The sequence below is a fragment of the Aythya ferina genome, assembly GCF_964211825.1.
Source record: "Aythya ferina genome assembly, chromosome: 16".
Classification (NCBI taxonomy): domain Eukaryota; kingdom Metazoa; phylum Chordata; class Aves; order Anseriformes; family Anatidae; genus Aythya; species Aythya ferina.
The window spans coordinates 1,350,685-1,368,470 of record NC_140315.1 but is presented as its reverse complement, the minus strand read 5'-3'; the positions used below and the strand labels follow the sequence as shown (position 1 = coordinate 1,368,470).

The window sequence follows — 17,786 nt, the reverse complement described above, 5'->3', positions numbered from 1 at the left end:
AGCAATTTTGCCTTGCCTCACGCAAACCAAGACTAGGTAAAAACATTTAAAAAGGTGAATAAGCTGTGCATTTAGAATGATAATAAACAGTGATTAGCTCAGGGTTAGTGCTACAGTGCAGAGCCTCAGCATCACTTCTGCTCAGTGCTGTAGGCCTTCTGGTCTGAACGTCACAGTATGTCTGTGACACTTGCATCCTACACCCTGAGCCTCTGCCCTGTTGAATTCAGAAAAAAATGCATTTCCTGCTGTCTGTCCCAAGCCCTTTTCAGGGAACATGAGCTCTTTCTGGGGAGGAAAATAGAGCTAGAGGCATTTAGGAAAGTATAGCTTCTGCCTGGTTGCTGCTTGGGAACCTGGAGATGTTTCTCCTGTACATAACCTGTTATCTTCTTCATTGACCATCAGCTACAAACATGACTTGACAGAAGCTCGTAAATACGAACTGGAGCGCCACGATGTCATCCTGTGCACATGCTCCGCCGCGTCTGCCAACTCCCTGGAGAACCTCGATGTCAAGCAGATACTCATCGACGAGTGTGCCATGTCCACAGAGCCCGAGACCCTCATCCCCTTGGTCAGCCATCCGCGTGCCGAGAAGGTAAGTTTCTTCCAAAGACCTGTCTCTAGGATAGCTGCTCAGAGCTCTTGAGTCTCTACATACCTTCCACCTCTTACCACAGTGTTCTTCCAAGTCTGACCAGTTTTTAAGGTTGTTCTCGGTAGTATCTGTGGTGGCGTACCAATGTTTCAGCCTTGGGGCAGTCTTTTCCTCTGGTGTGCAACTCTGCCAGCTATAATTAAAGTCTTGAGGCACAGAGAGGTACACAAAGTGCATGAGTATGCTCAGCAGGCACATGAGCTATGTTATCTGTTTGTGTCGCTTAAAGCAGACTCATTAAGACCTGCTGTAGGCATGAAAGTTTCAGTGGGGAACTATTGCATCTACTTGCTGCTCTGCTGGATCAGCTCAGCTCCCTGTCTTCAGTTACACCCATATGGTCTCCTCTGAACTTGCACTCTGCTTTCTGTAGGGGAAAATACGTGGTGTGGATGTGGCTTTGGTGCTTCGTTGCAGAGTGGGCATCACTGCCACCAAAATATGTGCTGACCTGGGTACAACGTGTCAGTGTGACAAGAAGCATGGAGCAGACTTGCTATGTGACAACTTTCTCCTGCCAGATGGGAGCTAGGCTCTGCAGTATCTGGGTCAGGATCGTTATATAACACCCAGCACAGTCCCTGATCGAGGTTGCTGTAACTCTAACATAAATAAATAGCAAGAGATGCCTGAATACAAATAGCCTTACACAGAGCTGATGGCCTTCACCACCCTCCCAGCTGAGGTGTCCATTCTTTGTTCCAGGTTGTTTTGCTTGGGGATCACAAACAGCTGCGGCCTGTGGTCAACAACGACTTCTGCAAGTCTCTTGGCATGGAGACATCACTTTTTGAGCGCTACCAGGAACAGGCATGGATGCTGGATACGCAGTACCGCATGGTGAGCGTTTCCTCAGGTTGATTGTCGTTATTCCATAACAGAAAATGTTGCTGTCAGGGTCTGTTCCAAGCCACCAGGAAACATATTCCCCACTTCCCTTCCTAGTAACGAGTAAGGTACTTGCCCAGCGCCAGCTCTAGCACGCTGTCATCACAGCTGAAACCTACCTAAAATGATGCTGCCGGTTGAGAAGTTCTTTGTTTTAATTTGTTCACCTCAGTTTCTCTGTTTTTTTTTCTTTTTCTTTTTTTTCTGCCAGCACAAAAACATCTGTGAGTTCCCATCCCAGGAGTTTTATGAACATCGGCTGAAAACGTGCCCCCAGCTTCAACACAAACGCAGCGTTTTCTACCACAAAGACAACCACTGCTGCCCGATCATCTTCGGGCACGTAGAGGGGAAGGAACAGAGCCTCGTGATCTCTACCGAGGAAGGAAACGAGAACTCCAAAGCTAACCCAGAAGAAGTGGAGCAGGCGGTGAGCAGGGTGCTGGGGAATTGCTGGAGATGCAGAAGGGAGGATGTTGTGTCGGGGGGGTGGTATGGGGACTGCGGAAGGAAGGTTACATTGAGTGATGAGACAGGACAAAGATCATCAGGGTGCAGTTCCTCTTCGGGTCTACAGCGTGCTGGCCGTGCTGTTCCTGGCCAGAGGCAGTTGTGTGGGACCATGACCCAGAGTAGGCATGGCCAGGCATCATTGCTGCCCTTGGGGCAGCCTCCTGGAGGCCCACTGCCTCCGGCCGCCTTCCCAGGTGAGCAGGACCCCGTTCTCCCCAGGTGAGGCTGGCGAAGCAGCTGACACTAGATGGCACCATCCATCCGGAGAGCATCGCCATCCTCAGCCCCTACAACGCCCAGGCATCCGAGATCAACAAGCGCCTCCTGAAAGAGGGCATCTGCGGCGTGACCGTCTGCACCATCATGAAGAGTCAAGGTGAGGCTAGGAGGGCGGCTTGGGTTGCTCCTCTCCTCTCCTGAGGACAAAAACAACTTCTCAGAGATAAATCTGATAGCAGGGTTGGTTCAGCCCTGTGGAAAGCATCCCTGGGCCTGGATTCAGAGTGATTTGGGATTATGATAAACCTTTTGGAGTGCCCTGGCAGGGTGAGGCTGGTGAAGACAGGGAGGGCTTATTTGGAGGATGCCTGAAGGGGGTGTCAAAGAACTGCTGCAGCAAGTGCTCCTTAGAAAGCAACAGCTGGGAATTGGATGGCCTCCAGCGCTGGAGAAATCCAGACTGTGGCTGACAGTTTTGTGGGTCTTGCTGTAGAGAAATGAGTGTGTTATGGGGTGGCCAGATGCTTCCTTCTAAACAGTGTGGTCGTCCGTGCTTTCTAGGAAGCGAATGGAGGTACGTGATCCTGTCGACTGTACGCTCCTGCCCTCGATCTGAGATTGACAGGAAGCCCACGAAGAGCTGGCAGAAGAAGTACCTGGGGTTTGTTACTGACCCAAACCAGGTCAATGTCGCCATCACCCGAGCTCAGGAAGGACTCTGCATTTTAGGTGGGTAAGCTGGGAGCGTGCACCAGCCTGCAGGGGAATGGGGTGCTTTGGAGAAAGGGATGGAGGTCTGCACTAGTACAACTGAGGGGCTTGCTTTATTCTTTTGCCCTTTTAGACTGTCTGTGATTTTGCAACTGGGCTATCTGGGCAATCTGCACAAAGCAGAGAGCGTGTGTGGCTCATGTGCAGCATATATATTTTCTCTTTAGTTTGGACCATGTTGTTGCCATCACTTGCATCTTAGAGCTCTCTTCTGGCAGAATTTTGCTTCTGTCTCTTACTACTTGTGCAGACGTACGCTGTGATGTGTAGGAAAGCTGCTCGCAAATGTGGCAGCACTGAAAAAGGAGCTGTGGTTTCACAGAGCTCTGGCTGAACAGAATATCCCTGCAAGCTACCCAGCACCATCAGGCTAGCAGTGTTAGACCACAGTGTCTCTGACCGGTCTGTGATGGTGTCGTATGAGCCTCTTCTGGCTACTAACCTCTTGCCTCCCATCCCTGTGCCAACAGGGAACCAGTACCTCCTGGAGTGCAACCCTTTGTGGAGGAGACTGCTTCAGCATTACATGCAGCGTAACTGCTATACCACAGCCCAGGAGATTTCTGTCAGGAAGACGACAGCCTTGCGCCGATCAAGATTGGTTTTGTCTTAATACGCTCGTCCGTCTCCACCAAAACTGTGCTACGTGTGCCTTGGGAAGGACGCAAATCTTTCCATTATTTGAACATGAACCATTGAGCCAAATGCACTGGGGGAGCCAGCGTCTTTCCCTGCACATTGACAGCTCAGCCTCAGTGTGAGCTTTGGTGTCTTTTCTTTTTATATTACTGCAACGTTGGACAGGAATTTTCAGCTTTAGCAAACCAAAAAGCACTTGAAAGTGGGTAAGTGGGCGTGTGACTTTATTAATGATATTTTTTTAAATGAAAGATGCTCAGTGGAGCCACCATCCTATCTGTCAGTGCAGCTGTGCTTTGGGGACCAAATACACGGCCCTTTCACTGCAGGTGGAATAACTGCACGTGGCAGATCTGCACAGCAAACTGAATTGCCATATGGGACCAAAGCTTCTGAGTAGTACCACTCATGGTAAAATGAAGTCCAGGGAATTTTTAAGGCTTTTTTTTTTTTTTTTTCTTCTTCTTCAAAGCAGAAAAACAATGTTTTGCTTGTTTCTGTTTTTAAGCAAAGAAAGAAAGCAAAAAGAGAACCATGTACCATGCTGTCTAGCCAAAATGCTGTTCTCTGAGCTTGTAAATACCATGGGGCCAAGGCCAAGCTGATTTTGTAAATAGATTTTACTTATTCTTTGTACAAAGGAGGTTGTCCTCACCTGTATAAAGTTAATGAAAACCAAGGACTGCTCCTACCAGGAAATGTTGGAATTTTTAAAGGTATTTTAAACCGTTCTGAGTTTTATTTGAAATCTCCTCCTGTAAAGGCACCCCCCATCTTTCCTACTCTCTATTTTTTAAAGCTGCTTTTAATTTATTAACTTTTAAATCTGTGAATTTGTTTCACAGTCTATGGCCTGAGTTTTTAAGAGCAGTGATGGAAACTTGGTAAATGTATCACAATATATGTGTGTATGATGTATTTTTTTATTTTAAGTAGCCAAACTGCTGTGAACTGGAAGTTGTCATTTTCCTAGAGAAGGTTGATTTTGCACAGTAACTTATGGCTGATATGGATATATAGTGGTGAAGTGGTGCTCTCTACTGAATCATGGAGCTGCTTTTGAAGCACGTTAGTTTTGAAGGAGAATGTCTTTACTTCATTTCAGTTCTGAATGTATGAAGTGCCTGCCTCAGCTGTCCCCGAGACCACACGTTTGGTTGTCTCTGGATGTTCACGTGGGATGGAGCCAAGATGCAATCACAGCGTTTTTGTACCACGTATATATTGTGCTGGGACTCAAGTTGTCCTGGCATATGTGAAGGGTCCCCATGACTTCACAGCACAATGGCAGGGATGAATTTTGTCCTGTGATTGCAACTGAAAGCACTGCGTGGCTCTTCCCAGTGTGAAGGAATGTGCAATAAGAAAGCTTTATGTCTGTCGGTTCTTACTTGGCACTGTGTTACTTCTCATGTTCTGACTCTGTTAGACTTGACTCAAGAACTTATGGAGCAATTCCGTTCCTCTGTTCCTTGTTTTAAACTACCTTCCTGCCCTTCCCCATTCGATGGGTTTGATCTGTATGTTAGAGACCACCTAGGATTGCTGTTGTGTTCCTGAAGCATAATAACTGACCTATGCCTGCCAATTCCACCTGGGGCAAAAGTCTTTAGGAAGTAACTCCTGCTGGTTCTAAAGATGCTTGATTAAAGTTGGTAAGATGTGAAGTTCTGTTCCTCAAAGTCATTCCACCCTGGTTATTAATGATTTCATGCCAGCCTGATTTTGCAAATATTGCAATTCCAAAATAAGCTTATATAGGAACAACTTTGTCAGCTACTGAAATGCAATCATCTTATCTCAAAGATGATTTGGAGAATTGCAGAAGATGCTGGAACTGTTTGGTGCCAGCATCATTCTAACAAATTCATCTTGGTCGCTTTAGAGCCAGCAGGCCTTGTTTTTGTTATCTGATGTAACTGAGGAGTCCCTCCCCTGTTATTTCTGCTGGTTATTTCATTACATCTAACACAAAAGAGGAGACTCTTCAGGTGTAGTGGCTTAGTCCAATGCTCTTGTGTGGGGTCTGGCCATGTGTTTGTATAGACCAAGAAAATGACCCACAAAGCACTTCCTTTACTCTCACCAGGAGAAAAAAAAATGTTTACTGCTACACCTTGGAGGGTAAAGCCTAGACTGAAATGTTTTGTTTAGTCATCTCTGTGTTGCAAGACAATACATAGATTTATTTTTTTCTTTCCTCTGAAGATGTATTTTGTAACTGGTGTTTAGAAAATGCTCCTGCAGATCACCCAAGCAGCAGTAACAGCCAGCCCAGGAGCTTTGGCTGTTTGTGCTGTGAGCAGGTACCTGTGGAGTTGGTCATGTAGCTGTAATAGTCAGGGCTAGCAGAAAGTGCAATTAATCAAACTTTTTGTAGACTGTTAGGTATAGCTGAATATCATGTTCTTGTCCTTATGCTCAAGAATAGAAGGATAGAAGGAATCATAGAAATTAGCATAGGAAAAAAAATGAAAGTTGTTTGGTTTCATTTGCATACAGAGCTTTGAATTTACTTTTGAATTAATTTTATGTTCAAGCAAATATTCTTAAAATACTTTTTTTTTTTTTTTTAAAAAAAAAAAAAAGAACAAAAACCAAAACAACTCACCTTGCTAATTCCAATAGGAAACAACTGGCAGCACGGTGCACAGGGTATTTTGCTGGATCATAGGCTCTAGATTTTCCATAGCTCCCAGACACAAGAACATTGTTTCAGGACACACGTCCAGCAGGATGATTTAATTTCCCCTGGATTAACTAGAGCTAGAGCCTGATTTCAACAACGGGAACCAGCACATGCAGTAAGCGGTCTGCTTGGTTACCGCAATCACCTTGCGTCCTGCTCCAACTGGCAGTGAAATTGCAGATGTGCAGAGCTAGGAAACCTCTCCTTGGCTCCAGCTGGCAAAGGAGAAGTCCCATGGACTGTTTCTGAGGATTTGGACAGATCTGTGTAGAATGGTCAATTTACTGCAATAATTATTATTATTATTTTTTAATAGAAATGTTAAGTGTCATGAAGTGTAAATTAATGAACTTTAAATGTGGCAGGTTTTTATTTTTTGTATGTCTGTAACTTGCAGAAGATCTCAGATGACTCTTTGGATACAAATATTTTTACCTGCTTATAATGTTTGTAAGAATGAACCTCAACATTCCTTTTTTTTTTTTTTTTTGATATTCAAGCCATAATTGTAAAAGTGATTTGAACTTATTTAAATAATAAATTTTATTACTGAAAGGTCTGTTTGTGTGACAGTTTGAATTGAATCTGTGTGGGAACACCTATATTTGGACTGAAACAAATGTTAAAAAAAGAAAATTAGCATTGACAGCAGTACATGGCAGAAAAGATTGCCTTCTAGATATTGGTCCTCTGGATGTATTACCCTTACCTGCTTGTTTTATTTGATAATTTTAAAAATCAGACTGAACTTTTCATGCTCTGTAGGGGGTGAGCATGAAATCATGATTAGGTAATTACAAGGCATAGTGGGGAGAGGAGCCAGCGACGGTGACAAGGTGCGGTGAGTGATTTGAGGAGTTTGAGATTCAGTTCAGGTATTCTGGTGGAAGGATGCTGGGAAAAAGAAATTGGGGAAAACAAACAAACAAATGAACAAGCAAACAACCAAAAAAAACCAAAAACACAGAACTGCAAGAAGCCAGCATTGGGCATCTTTCAGTGGAAGGCAAGCACTGGATGATAGAGATGTTTCTACCTCCAGTGCTTTGCATCTGAGGTGGCCTGCAAGGCTGCCTATCCGCTTCTAGCTACATCCACCTAGGAGTTGTGGCCAGTAGGAAGTGAGCATTGAAAAAATAAAATAAATTTTATTTAGTTTTACTTCATTTTTAGTAAAAAATAAATGGTATTTATTTTTTCTGCGAAATTTGGAATTGCTTACTGTTAACCTGGAAGGATTTGCAGAAGGCATTTACAAAGTTGCTGATGAAAACAGAAAAAAAAAAAAAATCAGATATACGCAGTGTTTTATTTATTTATTTATTTATTTATTTATTTTCTCATTTACCTTTTTCAAGTGGAAAAAATGAGTAAACCCTTTCTGTCAGCTAGTTCTGGATCACAGGTGCTGCTGTCTTCAGCTGTGCTCACTGTCGTCAGTGTAATGGTGTCATGCCATGTTTCATAGACAAGTGTGTAGGTCTCTGCTCTTCTAACTGTGAATTCGTATGATCTGTCAGGCAGCAGATCACAGACGATACATGTGTTGGAGCTGATGGCAACAATCCCCCTTTGTCCCAATTCCGTCTGAGTTCCATGCTTCAGTAACCTAAAATGCAGCTCATACTGCTCAAGGGGTGACTCCTGATTTTCAGTAAACCATTTGAGAAGGGCCCAGTTCTTGTAAGCAACCGATTCTTTTCGATCAAACACCACTGGCATCTTTGTAGTGAGAAAAAGCTTAATGTTTGGGATTCTGGTACCTTTGATGTCTGCATGTGACACCAAACGGTGCTTGGCGTGGAGCTTTCCTGGGACTTGCAGGGAAAGGACTTTGTTCATCAGCTCAGAGAGATCTGACAGCTTCTGCATAACCGAGTCCCACTTGGAGAGGAAAGTCATCACGTCGCTTCTTTCTATGTAGCAGACCAGCTCCTCCCGACCTCGTTGCAGCTGTTCTAACAGGTCAGTTAAAAGTACCAGCTGGATTTCAGTCTGGGTTCTTGCGACCTTCTTCATCCTCTGCAGTCTCCAGGGGTCGATTATTTGGAAGACGTCAGTGGAAATCAATACATGGTTCTGGTCTCTCAGGATTATGCGTGAGGGCATAACCTCAATATAGTAGTAACACTTCTTCAGAAGCTCAACTTTATTGAGATGATGCTCAAGGAGCTGGGGGCTCAGGTTAGATTGCAGGAATTGTAGAACAAGGCTTTTTCTCTCCATGTACATGTTCAAGATAGCATTGTCTTGTTCCTCTTGGCTGCGCACAGTGCTTTCCAAACTGGTTCCAAATTCATTTGGATTCACATTCATGATTCCAAAATTTGCTGTGTAAAAAGTACCTATAAGAAAATTACAAACCAAAGGAAAAGCGACTGTGAAGGGAGCATAATCATGGCTGTGACTCTTCTCTCCTCTCTTAACTAAAGCTTAACTTATAAATTTATAGATGAGAAAGACCTGTTGGACTAGATGTAGTTTTAAAGGAATTTTCCTTTATAGTTGTATGGTTTCTAATGTTTTGTATGTTAATGATGTTTTATATATTCTAATCAACTTATCTCCTGCTACCCACCCCTGGAGAGGTTATACCTCTGTATAATAGATTAACTGTCAGGAATTATTCTCCAGTATACTCTACCAAATTTGTTCTCTATCTTTTTATCTTCGCTTTCATTTTAATTAGATGTGTTTGTACTCCTGTAAGCAATTCCATTCTTCTACATCTCTGGAGATGTCTATTATTCTCTTGTAATCTGCTGGGTTATTGAGGTTTGAGAGCCTCTAAACCCCATTTTCTAAGCCAGTTCCTAAAGCTACATAATCACCTTGGTGATTCCTCCACGTGAGCAGGTATGCAGCAGGCAGAACCAGGCGATGCTCTGAGTGCAGCCTCACAACAGCTTTCAAGAGGTAAGCCCACACTTCTCCTTGCACCTCAGCTTTAAGCAGCTGCTGGACAATCGTAACCTGGCAACGTGCACAGTGATGTATTGCGTCCCCTTTCTTTGGTTATAGTTTACGTCATCACCCCAGCCCCTCATAGCAACTCGTTTTCCCTTGCCTTTAGAGCCATGGCGCTGGTAGTCCACAAGCAATTTATGATAAAAGGATGAAATTTCATGTAAAGCACCTTTGAACCATTATTTACATTTCATGTAAAGCACCGGTAAGGTGCTTCAGTAGTGGTCTTTTAAAAGTCTGTATCTGCTCCCTTAGTCTCAGCTGTTTCGTTTACTGACAAAGATGTGTCCTTGGTGGTGCCAGATGAGCTGAGGTGGGAAGTGTTTCTCTAGTGTGTCTGAGCTGAGGAGTCTCTGGCTCATGTATCATAGGCAGAAATTAGCTAAATTCTTATGTTCCCATAGAGCCCAACTTGATACCGAGAATGTGGTTTTCACAAACTGAACACGCTTGATTTGTAAGAAAAATAAATGTGGAATTCTGAAAGCAAACTTTTGTGGCCTCAGTCATACTGCAATGACATGATCTAGCAACTTGCTCTACGTAACCGTCTAGTTGTATATAAATTATTGTAGTATCTAACTGTGATATTTTAATCCCTACATGTCTTGTAGAAGCTAGATGGTGTTATCTAGTTGACAAATAGTTTTTTCTTAGCCTCCCTTTCCCTAAATAGATAATGGAACTAATAATACTTCCTCACAGCAATTTCAGGAGTTAGTAAACCTTTCAGATGACTGGCCTCCCTGCATTTTATACTAATTCACTCATCCACAGCAACTCTTTTTTTTTTTTTTTTTTTTTTTTTTCTTCCAAGAAAGCTGTCAACTTAAAAAACAAGCTGTATTTTCTTTTCACTTTTTCTTTCCACAAAAATACCCTAAACCAAAGCAGTGACAGTTCTTGGCAGCCCAGTATGGAGTGGAACAGGGACAGCAAACGCAACAGGTTACACCACCCCGCTTTCAGAGCAATTTGGCTGTCTAGAGCAGTTTGTTTGCCCACAGACAGAGATGTGATTGTAGTTGTTTTCCTTTCTGTTTTCGTATCCTTTTTTTCTTGCTAGAAATGCCTGTTTTTCAGTAGCACCGCTATGCTTGCAAGCACGGAGGCTGCAGATGCACCAGCTTGGGGCTGCGTGGCCCTGGGCACCCCAAGGATAGGGCTGGGGTGGAAAGGGGGAACTAAAGGAAGGTAGAGCCACCCCAACACCTTCCCCATGGCTGAAACCGAGCGCTGGGGAAGCCCTGACCCCTTCAGCAAGGGCCAAAGCCCCCTCACCAGCCCAGGAAGGCTGCAGCAGCGGGAGGCTCTTGTTTAGGACAACCCCAAATCACATTGCCCAGCTCGGGGCAGCCCTGACCCACCTTGGCCAATCTCAGGGATGTCCACCCTACCTTTACCAGCCTCAGGGAGTCCCGTTCCACTTCTTCAGTCCCCAGTGGCCCCGTCCCAGCCTGGCCTGCACCCGCGGCCTGGCTGCCCGCAGCAGGCCATGGGGGTTGCCATGGTGGTGCATTGTGGCATACGGGGGCTGTTCCGGGGCCGAGGCCTGTTCCATGCCCACGGCTGGGGTTGTGGGGTGAGGATGAGGATTGCAATGTGAGGAGGTTGTTGGTTGTACAGATGTGGCAATAAACATGGCACGCTCCCAAAGCACTGCTCCATGCACTGTCCCCAGGCTGCAGGAAGAGCAATGTCCGTGGCAGGGAACCCATGGCTGGGTGCAGGAGTTGTTCCCATTCCCTACAGCTGAGTAGCAGCTGGTTTCCATCTCCAATCTCTGCTGGTGGGACCAAACACAGGTGGTCTTGCTACGTCTCCCCCAGGCATCCCCTTTGTACAGACGTGCCTTTGCTAGCACGCCCATCGGCTTGGCTGGGTTGGGTTTTGGGTCACACCCTGGCTGTCTCAAGGGCTGTAGCATTAGGGATTCCTCTCCAAATCTCCCTGTTCAATCAGTGGTGTTTATTTGCACTCTGGAAGCAGCATCTCAGGTTGCTTTAACAAGCCAGGTGCACAATGGCTGGTTGTAACGGTGTCGTGGTGCACCAGACATGGGGCTAAGGGACTTGGAACCGGCTTTGGGCTGGGTTTTGTGTGCTTCCTCACCACCGCCAAGGGCTGTGCCAAGGAGTCCTGGGCTGCCAGCTTGGTTTCCTGGAGTGCACTGAAGAAAAGAGCAGGAGTGTGAGCGCTCCTGCCTTCTGCCCTTCTCTGTAACAAGCAAGTTCTGTTTCCGTCCCATTTTGTGCCCTTGCTGTGGGCTATGGGAGTGCTCAACTTATGAAGGGACTGTGTTCTGAGGAGTCTGGCTGTCGTGGTTTAGCCTGGCAGGCAGCTAAGTGCCAAAAAAGCCTTTCACTCCCTCTCTCCTGCCCACAGTGGGGGAGAGAATCAGAAAAAAAAAAAAAAAAAAAAAAAAAAAAAAAAAAAAAAAAGCAAAACACATGGATTTAGATAAACGCAGTTTAATAGGACAGAAAGGGAAAGGAAAAAAAATATTATTATTATAAAGGAGTATACAAAGCAAATGCACAATGCAATTGCACTTGCTGACTGATGCCCATCCCTGAGCAGCAGCCACCCTCCCCAGCCAACTCCCCCAGCTTTATTTTCTGCATGGTGCCATGTGGGATGGGACATCCCCGTGGCCAGTTTGGGGCAGCTGTCCTCATTCTGTCCCCTCCCAGCTCCTCGTGCACCCCCAGGCTCCTCAGTGGCAGGGGGGTGTAAGGAGCTGAAAGGTCCTTGACTTGGTGTAAGCACTGCTCAGCAACAGCTAAAACATTGGTGTGTTATCAACGTTATTCTCATCCTGAATCCAAAACACAGCACCACGGCAGCTATTAGGGAGAAAATTAAGTCTATGCCAGCCAAAACAAGGACACACCAGCTCAGAGCAGGGTGTAGTACACGCAACACTGAGCAGAAAAGCTGGCTCCATCCTGGGAAGCCCTAGCTTCTGCCTCCTGCACCCTGCACGGTGGCTGTGGTGAAGTGCCACGCTGACACACTTGTACTGGAGGCACCTTTCTGGGGCTGTGAATTGCCAAGTGGAGGTACATCTTTGTCTGCCTGTGTCTGGTGAATCCTCTCAGCCCCAGCTGCATGGACCAGTCCAAAGGAAAGCACGTTTCTGGGAGGATGATTGTGAATGACTGTGCCCTAAATCCCCGAATGCTGGAACATCATCTGCCAGCACCCCACTGCTGCTCTGCTTAACACCTGCTCTGAGCCCAGAGTGGGATTTGGGATATCCATAGACAGGCTTCAGGTCTGCTCTTTGCTATTCTGTAGATGTTACCACTCCCCAGGAAAGCACAGGTGATTCGGGATAACAGTGGGATCCGCTGGGCTTTATGACATGCTGCGGGGTGGGGTGGTGGATATTTTCACTTCTCAGCGGTGAATCTGGCAGTTTTACAGCTGTGGCCAGACTTACTGCCGTGTTTTGCTCTCTGCAGGGAGACTGAGGCTCTTTCACAAAGTGTCTAGGAGTTTTGTTAACTTAAACACATAATCCTTATTAGAAAGATGTGTTGAAATAGGATATAAACTGCTCCATTAAGCAATACAAGCTTCCTTTTGGGTAGAAAGGGATTTTCCTGTTCTTCTTTGCTGAGGTACCCGTCTGGCCAGTCACCTCTGTTTTATCGCAGAGAAGAGACAGGCTCGTCTGGTTCATGGCAGTAAGCTCGATACCATGACCGGTGCTTTCATCAGCAAACTGGACAGGCGTCCTGCGTCTGAAGGTGCTTTCATACCCCCTGTGATTAAGTCTTTGGGCCAGGGCTTAGCCTTAATGCTGCCTTGTATGCTTAGCTGGTGCGTCTCTGCTAAGCTTTTTTAATTGAATGATAGTCAGGATCCATAACCCCGGCCCTGAGCTTGTGCTCGAGCACTGAGCGAGGACACGATCTGTCATTTTAAGAAATCAATGCATCTTCTGCAGGCAGCCGGAGCTTACCATTTCATTTCACAGCTGCCAAGAGATTAACCATACAATTGTCAGCTGTGATTCTGTAACAGACATGGAAGATAACAAATGTAAGTGGAAGAAGGTTGATGTCCGTGCTTGGAAGAGGTTAACAGAAATCACTTCTGTGATAAGTATGCCAAGTTCCTGCAGGGAACGAATGCGCTGAGATGCTCATGTCATCGATCCGAAACCTGTCATTTGGGCAAAGTGTGCTCAGAACTGGACCTCAGCCTGGGCTGTCTGGGGACTTGAAGACATAAGAAGAGTTGCACAGGGTCCATCTCACCTCTCCTCCTGCTCTAGGTGGCTGGGGAAGAGTTGAGAACAGGGCTTAAGCTTTGTGTGCAGTTCCCTCGTCACCCCCCCCATCCAGTGATTTCTGGATATGTGGGGGTCTCTTTGTATTTACACCTCCCAGGGAAGAGCCTGCCTTTGAGATGAGGAGGTCTATTGCGGGGTTGTACCCCAGAAGTGACCTGAAAATTACAGAGGTATAAGATGAAAATATAGCACAACTGAACCACGTGAAATAGGTGAGCTTTTCAAACAGCAGAGCTGAAGCCCTGTGCCTAGCCAGGGTTGTTCTGCCTTTTGGTAGGGGTAAAAGCCACCTGAGCACTTTCCATGAGCACGGTATGGTGCGAGATTGAAACTGGGTTTATAGCTGAAGGCATGTAGAGACTTCTATATTCAGTTTGCTTGTGATTCTCATAGTTATAAATGCTAATCTTCATCCGAAATTAGCATGGAGAAATTGAACTCTTCTGGTTGCCCCTATCCTAAACAGCTGGCCCAGTTTCTGTCCTGACGTTAGGAATGTGAGCATAAACCTGCCGATAGTCTTCAAGCTGTAATTTTAGTGTTTTCAGTACCTTCACCGCAGGGATCAATTCAGCTGTAGGATTTTTTGGCACTCCATGAATTTATTTGAATTAATGCAAATACAAACGTGTTTGAGGCAGTCAAATGCAATATACTCCTTTTCCCCCCTCTCATCATCTGAGCTCTCCCTATAGAGGAGCTGACAGCTGTTGTCTGTCACGTTTGACATTCTGCCCTGTCCTCCTGCCCACAGCATCAAAATAAAGAACTTGTTAGCCCTGTCTTTGGGATCAAGATATGAGCAGACAATTGATTTTCCTCCTTCTTCTCATTAGTGACTTCTGACACTTAATAAAACATATATTTCCACTCCCGGAGCAAGCAAAACACCCAGATAATGCCTGTCAGAGAGACCTGGGAGCTGGAATTCATCTTTATGGAAAATCAATAGCTGGAACAGAGAAATTGGCAGAATCCAAATTAAAAGTCGCTGGCAATTTCTGTCTTCATATTTCACATCTATTGCATTATGAAATAGTCATCTGCCGCAAAGGAAACCTCTGCAGGAGCAGAGGGGACGGTGGGCTTCGTGATGAGGAGGTGCACGGTCTTCCTCTCTGCTTTCACCCAGGGTCTTGCTGGGTGAAGGTGGATGCCAGCAGAAATTTGGGCAGCACCTGCTGCACTGTGGCCCCTGTCCTGGGGACAGAGCTCTGATCCCAAGAGCCAAGAGCGTGCCTTGCAGAGCAGAGCTGCCTGTCAGCCGGCTGCTCCCTGCTTCTTCAAACCCCCTTATCACAAGGGTGTGACTGATTTACTCACTGCTCCTACCCCCCAGTTTCACTGGTGCCTCATATACCTGAAATAAATTATACATTCCAGCTATATTATGTCCCCAGATCGAAATCATCACCACGCAGCAGCGAACGTGGTTTGCTCAGCAGGTGATTCAGAAGGCTCACGGTGAGGAGGAGGGGAGCTGGGGGCAGAACTGCTCTTCTGGGGTACGGGAGCCCCAGCTGGGCCAGGCCAGGAAGGAGTTAATTGCACCCTCAAGGCACCAATTATCTCCAGCTAATTGCACCTTCTGACAACCCCCAGGGAAAGAGCCCACAGCTGGGAGGAGGCCAACGGCCGTGGCCTGTGCTGGAGCTGGGTCTGGAGGTGATTTGGGGCAAAAGTTGCCCTGGTTTGGACCTGGCTCAGTGCTCAGCCACGAGATCTGCTACGGGCAGGGCTGAGAGCTTGGGATTTCCTCGGGTAAGGAAGCCTTTGTCTCCTGGCTCTCATTTCCTCACTTGGTGGTGTTTGGGCAGGCTGGGCAGCTCTTCAGCTCCGAAGGGGAGTCCAGGGACACGCAGACCTTCCTTTCTCCAGTTGTTCACTGATTAATGTTTTCTCATTAATCTGAGACCTCATTAATCTAAGGCACTTGTGGTGGATGTGAGAGATGAACGCTGGGCTGAGCTTCAGGCTTACAGCAGAGGCTGGTTTGCAGATGATCCAGCTCGGGGGGATGGAGCAGGGTCACGGGAGCTCATTTGTCTTGCTGGAAGTTCATCAAAACCCCGTTTGGACATCCTCGCGCTGTGCTGCAGCTTGCGGAGCAGCCATCCCTGAGCACGAGCTCGAGGCAGGCTGTCATGTCCCAGATCCCACGGGATGGCTGGTGCTGGCAGGCTCGTGTGAGCCAAGAAGCATGCGTGCCCCTTTTCTATGAAAATCTCACAAAGGAGCAGGATGTGGTGCTCCTAGAGAGGTGGCATCCACGGCCCCGTGCAAGGTCCCTGCTCTCCCCAGCGCACAAAGCATCCCTGCACTCACCCTGCTGGGAACACGGTGGCCAGCACCTTTAATACCAGCGGGCAAAGCACAGCGGGCAGAGCTGGAGCCCGCGTCGTGAAATTTATCACCTGCCCAGCTTCCTGGCGCTCCCTTCCATCTCTCAGGGCTGCCACGTTAATCTGCAGCCCTGAAGTGCTGCATAAATCAGCCTGAAGCCTCCGTTCCCACAGAGTCCTCCGGGCTTTGCCCAGGGATGCTCACCCCGGGGGCTCATCCAGCCCTGCCGCTGGGCACGGGGACGCGGCAGCTGCTTGGCAGCGGCACCACGCAGCCGGGTCCTTGTGGCTGATCCACGGGGCCAGGGCGTTGCTCTGGGAATGCTGCAGGGCTCTGGCGGCAGGACGGCGGAGGTGAAGTCATGCCCGTGTCAGCTCATCCAACTCTTGCTGCTCACACACTGGTCCCTGGGGACGCGCGGGCTTTGGCAGCTCTAAGTGGGGTTGGAGGCGGATGTAATTCTGGAGAACAAGATTCCCTTGCAAAACCTTAACGACAACAAAAAAAAAGAAAAAAAAAAAAAAGAAAAATTAAAGTTCTCGGCTGAAGAGCTTGTTTAAAGATCCCTCTCTGGCAGAGGAAATAATGTCTTAATTCGTTCCCTTGCTGCTTGCCTCCCAGCGCGTCTCTTGGTCCCCAGAGTAGTGCAGGCCATTAATTCTGCCAGGAAATGAACTGTGGATGAGAAGTGGCTTTGTTTGAGGAGCTGGGACCGACCTGAAGTGGTTGCATGCGAAGTGAAGTTGCTGGTGTGGGGACGGGCAGGGGAGTGTGGGCACCCCGCGCACCTCCACGAGTGTGCGATGGGATGGGTGCCGGGCAGAAAATGCACTTGGTTTCCTGACCTGGCCATCTTTCTTTTCTGAAGCCTTGGCTTTGTTCAGGAGGTGTTTTGGGTGATGTTTCTCCCTGTGCTCCCTCTCTGGGGCTGTGTTAGGGGAGACAGGGTGATCGTGGCCATCGTGGGCTGCACTGCTCCTGCCCGAGCTGGTGCTGGAGAAGTGCCACCGTGCTGTGGCTGATGGGATGGAGTTACCTAACGAGGGCTGGCTAATTACCTTCCACAGCCTGCTGGGGCTGCTCTGGCCCTGTGCTGAGCCTCCTGTGCTTGTCCCACAGCAGCACCAGAGGGTGCAGGACGAGGAGGCCCCAGCTCCGGGCGAGCTCGGCCATCCCCCTTCCAGAGTGCCCTGGCGTGTCATTGTCACCTCCTCCTGCGTGAAGAGCTTGGCGTGAGTCATCTCCCAGCTAAATGGAGTGTGTGGGCTCGCTGTAGCTTCAGGCTCTTCATCCTCTGCTTCCCGGAGCCTGACACGGGGTAAACCAGCAATTCATCAGCGCGGGGACGAGGCGAGATGGATGTCCTGTGCCGCAGCGCAGGCCTTGCTCCCCTCCTACCCGCTGGGCCAGCTGCTGGTGGAGTGCTCCAGCGAGGAGCGCTGAAGTGCTGGCTGCTGGGGAGCTCAAGAGATCTCGAAAGAAACAGGGACCTGTGCTTTGCGCGGGGTGACTTCATGCTCCAGCTCTAAAGCAGTGCCAGAGCCTCTGCTGAGAGCAGGCTCTTGAAAATGTTTCCAGCACACGTGTCCAAAGCGGGTCCGGGGAGAGGGGGAGCGGTGGGGGCAGCACCTCAGGGATTAAATCCCACGGGGGGGAGGTCGAGGCTTGCACGGACAGCACCGGGGGCTGTTGGTGGCCGTGGAGCTGTAGTGGCCGTAGGTTTTTTTGCAGGTGCTTGTCCCACCCTGGCCCTGCCTTGGCCACGTGCAGCTCCTGCAGACGCACGTGTGCCC

General features: G+C 47.7%; 2 protein-coding genes across 5 annotated transcripts in view; one reads left to right on the top strand and one right to left on the bottom strand.

Annotated features, from left to right (window-relative positions):
• The window catches only part of HELZ2 (helicase with zinc finger 2), a 30,789-nt gene extending 23,850 nt beyond the window's left edge, over positions 1-6,939 (top strand). For all 4 annotated transcript variants that reach the window (XM_084538167.1, XM_084538168.1, XM_084538165.1 and 1 more), the window contains exons 15-20: positions 409-601; positions 1,367-1,501; positions 1,761-1,979; positions 2,282-2,438; positions 2,843-3,010; positions 3,523-6,939. In XM_084538167.1, coding sequence (XP_084394293.1) covers positions 409-601; positions 1,367-1,501; positions 1,761-1,979; positions 2,282-2,438; positions 2,843-3,010; positions 3,523-3,665 — 1,015 coding nt within the window. In that variant the 3' untranslated portion in view covers positions 3,666-6,939. The remainder of the gene's footprint in view (positions 1-408; positions 602-1,366; positions 1,502-1,760; positions 1,980-2,281; positions 2,439-2,842; positions 3,011-3,522) is intronic.
• Positions 6,940-7,733: 794 nt separating this feature from the next.
• On the bottom strand, positions 7,734-17,166 carry FNDC11 (fibronectin type III domain containing 11; the record flags this gene model as incomplete). The annotated part of the gene is made up of 2 exons (XM_084538523.1): positions 7,734-8,725; positions 17,052-17,166. 2 exons carry the CDS (start codon positions 17,164-17,166, stop codon positions 7,734-7,736), a joined length of 1,107 nt encoding a protein of 368 aa, XP_084394649.1.
• Positions 17,167-17,786: the final 620 nt, after the last annotated feature.